The sequence below is a fragment of the Myotis davidii genome, unplaced genomic scaffold, assembly GCF_000327345.1.
Source record: "Myotis davidii unplaced genomic scaffold, ASM32734v1 scaffold72, whole genome shotgun sequence".
Classification (NCBI taxonomy): Eukaryota; Metazoa; Chordata; class Mammalia; order Chiroptera; family Vespertilionidae; genus Myotis; species Myotis davidii.
Genome location: NW_006284618.1, coordinates 215,853 through 224,114, shown reverse-complemented (window position 1 = coordinate 224,114; position 8,262 = coordinate 215,853). Strand labels below are relative to the sequence as shown.

The 8,262-nt window shown below is 40.7% G+C and overlaps 1 protein-coding gene across 1 annotated transcript in view; it reads left to right on the top strand.

Moving 5' to 3' along the window:
• The window catches only part of SHTN1 (shootin 1), a 95,398-nt gene that overhangs the window by 35,452 nt on the left and 51,684 nt on the right, over positions 1–8,262 (top strand). The window contains exons 5-6 of the mRNA XM_006754949.2: positions 1,814–1,908; positions 6,720–6,893. Coding sequence (XP_006755012.1) covers positions 1,822–1,908; positions 6,720–6,893 — 261 coding nt within the window. The 5' untranslated portion in view covers positions 1,814–1,821. The remainder of the gene's footprint in view (positions 1–1,813; positions 1,909–6,719; positions 6,894–8,262) is intronic.

Genomic DNA, 8,262 nt, shown 5'->3' with positions numbered 1-8,262 from the left:
GGTGGGGGGGAGCCTCAACACACAATCATTTCTTTTCAATTGGAGCCAGAAAGGTTGATGACAACATGACCATTGTGTTATAATGATAAGACCACTAAGGCATCTGTACCTCTCATCAAGGCTTTCACACAACAGCAGATACAATTTAATTCACTGCTCTGTCAGCAGTGCTGATACCATTATGCCGTCTGTCTCCACAGTTATAATCACTGTCGCCGGAGAAATGCAGTTGAAATGATCTTGAGCAGTCAAAGAAACTCTCAATTAAGGCTGCCACTTCCAATGTGTCAGATTGTGTCTTATGCACTCGGTACAATTTTCACTTCCAATCCTGTTTATTTACAATGTCTACCAGTAATTACGCTTAACGTGTCATTTAGTGAGGGGGGCCCCGCCATGCCGATTGTTGGGTGCTGCTGTACCATGGAGTGGGAGTTTCTCGAAGTCAATGCCATCAGCAGCTTTTAGGCCCTGATGGGATGCAGTAGTAATGTTGATAATGCAAGTATCGTGCTCATCAAGTCATAATTAGATGCCACTCAAATGTGCCACTTGTAATAACAGTGTTGATTCATGTTTTTCTCGCTGACTGCAACTACTAATTAGTTAAGTGGTTTTTGGTTGGCCTGCATTTGCCGCAGATTATTATTACCCTGGAAAAAAATGTCAAGGTTAGAGATGTTTCTGGCCATTTAGTGCTGCTTTATGAATTTGAATATTAACATAATAAGAACTTTGGACAGACTTCGGGAGTAATACATTTTTTTTTTTTAATTCGGAGAGAAATTTTTTTCCTCCCTGAGTTTAATCATAATTACAGGTTAATGAAGCTTAAATGAAGCAAAAGTAATCTCTCTTTGTGTTCCGTGAGCCCGGAGCTTTACGCCGAACTTTGTTGGGTTTCACGTTTGGGTATCCTTCATTTTTCTTTTGTTAAGCCAAACAAACGCCAGTGAGTTTACATGTCTGTGTAGTTAAGTAAGTTTGAGATGCTGAGCGTTTTCTTTTAACTGGAAATATGGGTGAAAGGAATTGGCAGTTTTCTTACTTGTTCTTCAAAGTATAATTCAAGTTCTAGGTTACTGTGTACCTTTAAATCTCAAAGTATATAAACCAGCTACCAAAAAAATATTCCTGAAAAGGAATATTTCTCAAGCAGTGGTAAAATGACAAGTGAAATTTATTTTTCCTAATCTTTCTGACCGTCTGGGATGCAGCTCATTAGCATCTGTTTTCCTCATTATATAGTACAAAAATCTTGTTGCTATCTACTTCTCTGCCCTGGAGTTTATGAAGTAATAGTGAATCCCACTGGATCACTAATAAAGACGATAGCAACACTCACCTTAGCTAAGCTGCCACATGATTATTACAGGTATGGGATCAACTCCAGATGTAAGTTTAAAAAATTTCTCTTTAGCTAATTTTCCTTATTAGGCCCCACTGTATATCCTGCTAAGAAAAAGAAATCATTTTTTGTCACTATTTATGTGTGAAAGGATCTTTTGCTTAAATTAGCGGTTACATAGACAGCTCCAGAGAAAATAGACGCTTAAAAAATGACCCTAAATAGTTTTCTTAAAATGTGTTTCATAGCAATCAGAGTTCTTTGTTGTGTTCTTTTTTTTCTTTCTGCATTCAAATATCAGCTCTGATGTAACCAGGGCAGCATCTTAAACACTTCTCCTCACCATCCCTAAAGGTCTGGCCAGCGAAAGAATTGAAGTATTCTGAATCATGGGACCAGATGCGTGGGCTTCTGGAATAGCTGACTAATCTCTGAATGCTGAGACTTTTTCCCCCTCATTCCTAGTTTCTCACATGGTTATAGAGGAAGTTAACTTCATGCAGAACCATCTTGAAATAGAGAAGACTTGTCGAGAGAGTGCTGAAGCCTTGGCCACAAAGGTGAGACTTCTAATGAAAGAATTGTGACCTGAGCCTTTACGTTTCTGCTTGCTTTTCTACACGGCGGGTTCTGTCTTTTTTTTTTCTTTTTCTTTTTTTTTGCTTTTTTAGTTTTTCAGTCTGTCATCTCCACTGTTGAGGAAAATGTCATAAGGTCTCAGAATCCTGAAATATGATTATGTAAATATCTGTCTTCATTACCTTCCTCTCCCCCCCTCCCTAATCACCTTCCTCTAAAGCAGCGGTTCTCAACCTGTGGGTCGCGACCCCTTTGGCGGTCGAACGACCCTTTCACAGGAGTCGCCTAAGACCATCCTGCATATCAGATATTTACATGACGATTCATAACAGTAGCAACATTACGGTTATGAAGTAGCAACGAAAATAATTTCATGGTTGGGTCACAACATGAGGAACTGTATTTAAAGGGCCAGAAGGTTGAGAACCACTGCTCTAAAGTATTTCTTTTAATGTGACTGAAATTCTACAAACCTATGTTTCTATCTAATTTGTATGCATTAACAGTATGCTTGCTAGAGGTATTTGCTGAGGTTCTTATTGTACGAGGGGCGTGTGTGTGTGTGTGTGTGTATTTCAGCATTTGTGCTTTTTGCCTATGAAAAGTAGTCCCGGAGTAATTTGTTGAACTGGACTTTCTGAATGTCTATGCATTTGGTTAAAATGCTCACCAAATTTCAAACTAAGCCGGTGTGACATAAAAGAGCAGTGAGTGTTTCGTGTTGGAACCAGATGAAAAAGTCAGCCTCCAGCCTTGCATTTCAGGTGATTATTTGTGAAAGCAAAGCGAGGGCATGCGGAAGGTGACCCCCAGTGCTCTGCTGATTGCTTCTAGCTGATGAATTTACCAAGTGTGTAATTTTCTATATTCTGCCTCATCAGAAGTACATTATTATTAAAGAATGTTTTCATCTCTGTCTTATGTGTTTTGGGTTGCGTAAAAGGCATCTGAACCATTTCATCAGAAAATGGACTACAGCAATTTTCACCCAAATTTCATTAGTAATGCCGGCTGCGATTCTTCCCTTTTCCCCCATCACCTTCCTCTAAAGTATGCCTTTTCATGTGGCTGAAATTGTACAGATCTATGTATCCGTGTATCTATCTAACGTGTATGCATTAACAATATGCTTGCTAGAGGTATTTACTTAATTGTTTGCATAATGACACTACATTAGAATTTATAAGATATGCAGTCAGAACCTAACTAAGAATATCAATATGTGTATGTAGCTTCTCTTCTGTTATTTGTCTGAAGAACACACAGAATTTTAGGCCATCAATTTACCAGTAAAAACAGTGATAACATGGGTGCTCATGTCATCTCCACTCTCCTGCCCATCACTGGGGTGCACTGGTCCATAATACTGTGTGGACTCTCTCTTCATTTTCTTTATTTCTTCTTTTGAAACAAGCAGGGAAAATATATTGGGAGCATACTAAATGCTCTAAGGATGGTCTCTGTATTTTCTCTTGTTATTAACAAGTGTTCGTTCTCAATAGAACACCCAAAGGGAGAACAGCGACTACCTCTCAGGACTGGCAGAGTTTATGGAAATCAGTGGTTTGGGAGGCAGGAGACACAGGTGTTATTCCTGGTTATGTCATTTTAGGCATATGCGACTCTGGGGAAGTTAATTGTGTTTCCCATACTGCTGTCTCGTCTTAACTGACAGGATGGACTAGAGTTAGTACTGGAATGAGAATGGGGTAGACTATTCTTTTTTTCACTATGCACTTGATCCATATAATAATTTTAAAAAATACTTTATCTCCTCCCCCCGCCTTTTTAATTTGACAGGTGACTTTGAACAAGAGAATCCACCTCTGTGAGGCACAGTTATCTTGTCCTAAGTGTCAGGATAGAACAGGGTTGACTTCTTTAAGAGTACCCCAGACACACTGACTCTAGGGATGTGGCCCAGGCATGGTGGTTTTGGGTGCCTGGTTTGATAGAGCCATTAAACTCTTTTTTCACTTTTTAAAATGTTTTTATTGATTTTTGGAGAGAGGAGGGGAGAGGAATAGAGAGCTAGAAACATTGATGAGAGAGAAACATCACTGATTGGCTGCCTCCTGCATGCCCCCAACTGGGGATTGAACCTGCAGCCTGGGCATGTGCCCTGACCGGGAATTGAACTTGGTTCATGGGTCTCTAGGCTCTACCACTGAACCACTCTGGCCTAGTCATTAAACTCTTTTAAGGGCAGAGCGTTTATCAGGCTATTAAATATTATTGTGATGGTGGCCTGGGAAGTAATGTATTGAGGCCAATTGGCAAAACTTAGTATTTTCTTTTTTTTTTTTTTATGACAATCCTGGAGGAGGAAAAAATGTATAGATAAATACCTTGGTTGAAGAAAACTAGCTGATAAAAGGTTTCCAAAGGAAAATTAGCACTAGCTATACCTCTCTTATTACTAGTAGCTAACACTTGCTGAATTTTTACTATGTCACTCACTGCATTAAACACTTCCTTTATATGTAACATCTCATATTTAATCTTCCTATTATGAGATAGAGTCTGTTTTTATCCTTAATTTGCTGATGAGAAAACTGACACTGAACTTAGGTTATTCTGGAAGCAGAGGCGATTTGATTGTAGAGCTGGTTCTTTGCTCTGCGGGGCTGATTTTATAGAAATGGATGGTAAAGCGTTGCATTGCCCTACATCCATGATTCTCAGTATTGATGTGCATTGGAGCTGCCTGGCAAGCCAGAGAGTTTGGTCTGGTGAGGGCCTGTGCATTGGGACTTTTAAAAATCTCTGTAGAGATTCTGGTGTGCAGAGTTTGGGACCATTTGTTTAAATGTTAGGATGCAGAATTACAAATTAAGTTTTGAGAGTCCCCCGCCCCCCAATTTTCCCTTCAATTGTTATTTTTTATAACATTCAGAGAAAAAAAAATGCTTTGCTTGAGAATTGACCAGGACCTTTGAGCCTCTAGAGTTAGGTATGCTGCAACGTTCATAGTTCAAAGACCACCCCCACCGTAAACAGTGTTGACTTGAATTTTCCATTTTCAGGAAGAGGGGTTGGGAAATCACGGGCCTCCTGATCCTCTGATGTCATCTGGGGACCTAGAAGCCGGGGCTGTGGGCTGGGGATGGGGAGTAAAGGCTGTGTCTGACTCCCTGAGTAGATCTCTCCAGCTTCCCAGGAAGAATCCGTGGAGGCATTCCAAGCTGTTTCTAGGAGATTCTTCCTGATTCCCCAGAGAGGAAGCACCTCTGGTGCTCTAGGGCAGCTGCTTGAGATATATTTAGATTTAATATTATTGGGGAGGAACTAGCTCTCCCAGTTGGAATGGGCTGGGCTTTCCTGGGAGATTCCCCGAGGGATTCAAATTAGGATCATAAATGAAGGGCCAAAGCCAGCCAAGTAGCGGACTCAACATCTTATTCTGGTGTAAGGTGCGCAGTAGGGAAGGGCAGGATGCTTTCCAATCAATAATGCTTCTGCTTGTATTTCTTTTCCGTGTCAGTTATTAATTCAGAACACGTCTGGATGACTAATAGCCCTTACTAAAGGAGATATGTTTGCATTTCTGTCTTACATTTTAACTAGAAAACTCAATCATGTCAATACTTTCGTGTACTCAAGTAAGAGAGGACTTTATTTTTTAGTCTTAAGAAGAGAAAACACCAGTAACACCATGTTTTCCCCCTGTGGACTTTGGACCACGGCTGCTCTTTGTGTGTGCATTGTACTAACATTTTATATGCACACAAACATATGAGCTAAAGAAGGTAATGAAAGTTGAGTAACACTGAAAAACAACTCATTTCTACATTAATGAATAACAGATACCTCAGTGAATTAGGATTCCTTTTCTCTGCTATGAATTCGAACTCTTTTTCTAGAAATAATGGGAACCTATCTTGAACTTTCTTTTCTTGTGTATCATTAGAACTCTGTATAGATAGAAACACATCTTGAACTGGCTTAATTAAGCAAGAGAAGAAAAGAGCAGGGATTTGTTACAGAGGGATTGGAGAATCCCATCCATTCTGTGTGCTAGACACAGTTCAGGAATGGGCTGGAGCCATGTGGGAAACCCTATCTCCACTGCTTTTCTCTGCCTCTCTCTACACATCAGCTCCATTTTTGGCTTTGCTACATACAGAACGCCTTCCTCTCTTCCTCGATCCAGGAGTGGGATGTGGTCACGAATAGCTTCTGCACCTCTAGACCTATGGAAAGAAGCTCCTCTCGCTGATCTAGCCTCCAGATTTCTAGAGAAGGGGTCCAGCTGCCCAAGCTTGGGTCCTGTGCCTAATCCCTGGTCTAAGTAGCTGTGGCCAAAGAGATAGGATGTGTTTTGGGGACTGAGGCTGTTCCCGTGGGAATCACGTGGAACAGGGAAGAGCAGTGGCAGTACCAGAACAGGGGGGAATGCTGGGCAAACAGACCTTTAAAAAGTGTTCACAGCACAGCAACAAAGAAAACATTTGCTTGAAATTAAGGGCCTTCCATAAGACAATCAAACTGATTTTGGGCTTCATCTGTGCTGGTGTTTGATCTTAATTCCTCTTCTATTTCTTATCAGTGACAATTAACATTCTCACATGCTGCTGGCTGTAACCCAGGCATCAGTCCTTACTTACAGTAATAACTTTAATGTTAAAAGTGTAAATGAAAGCCTTCTCTCATGAATCTTCTAGTTGTGATTTCCTGCTGTGAATGTTGATGAGTATGTAAGACAGAAGTGCCCTTCACTTGTCTGTTGTTGAGAAACTCAAGATACTCATTTGACTGCTGTTAAAATCACTGTTTTTACATTTGGCCTTAGTTAAATAAAGAAAACAAGACATTGAAAAGAATCAGCATGCTGTACATGGCCAAGCTGGGACCAGATGTAATAACCGAAGAGATCAACATTGATGATGAAGAACCAACCACGGATCCAGAGGCTACCGCTGATCCGTGTGTCTCAGTGCAGTGCCAGAAGCAGATCAAAGGTAGGGCCCGTGGCTTAATTATTGAGCTTGTTTTCGATAACGTTTCCCACCCCGGGTTGCACATTGGAATCACACGAGAACTTTAAGAAATACTGCTGCCTGGGTTTTACCCTGAGAAAATTCTGATTTCAGTGTCCTCACGTGGAGCGTGGTTGAAAGTCAAGATAGGCTCTCACCTTTGTGTTTCATGAGTTGCTTTCTTGTTTGGGACTAGGCCCCTTTGAAAGCACTGTCTTGACAAACAGCCCAGTTAGTCTATAAACTTCTTAAGAGTATGGACTGTATGTTAAGATATTTTTGGTGAAATTATAATGCAGTGAAAGAGTGAATATAAATATCTGTAGTCAACAGCTCCTGGTTGTGGTTCCCTGTTGGAATCTTCCGGAAAGATTCCTCCCCAAATTGCTTAGTCTCTGCCCTCAAAGAACGTGTCATGGGATTCAGGCAACGAGCTGTACGCAATACGCAGTATGAAAAAACTGCGTTAATTAGCAGGCAAGGTCACATGATACATCTATTAAATACACATTTATTTTATTCATAGATACATTGTGTACGTGAAAGACGTCAAAAAGCAGATTTTGGTTCAATAACTAGTGGGGTACTTGCGGTTAGTGCACACCTCAGAAGCAATACTTGTTAGCTTGGTAGGCAACACTTCAGGTGGAAGTTTAAGGAGAAAGTACAGTCAGCCCTCCATATCAGTGGGTTCCGCATCCGTGGATTCAACCAACGGCAGATAGAAAATATTTAGGGGGGGGAATGTTATGTTGTTGCTGACAGGCACAGTGTAGTTTGACCTAAGGTGGTTGCATCTGTACTGACTATGTACAGAGCTTTTTTCTTAAACAATACAGTATAAGAACTATTTACATAGCATTTACATTGTATGAGATATTATATCTAGAGATTATTTCAAGTGTACCCAAGGACGTGCTTAGGGTGTGTGTAAATACGACGCCGTTTTATGTAAAGGAGTTGAGCATTTGCGGATTTTGCTATCTGAAGGGGTCCTGGAGCCAGTTTTGTGGATACCCAGGAATGACTGTCTAGTAGAGAAAATCATCTTTAACTGACTCTCCACTCCCTTAACCTGGGACAAAATAATATTTATGTTGGTGAGGACAGAGAGGAAGGTGAAAGGATGTTTTTTTGTCCACAATCCTCCCTTCTGTTGGGTCTTGAACAGTGTGGTCTCTTGTTCCTCCTTCAGGAGTGGCCAACCAGTAGAGAGAGTGATTTTGAAATAAGTCTCTGAGAACTCCTTCAAGCTGGGTTCGTGCAAAAAGTTTGATTTAACTTATAAATAATCACATAATGGGTTTCTTACTGTCCTGGCAGGAGGGTAAGAAATTAAGAGTAGTTCGAAACTCA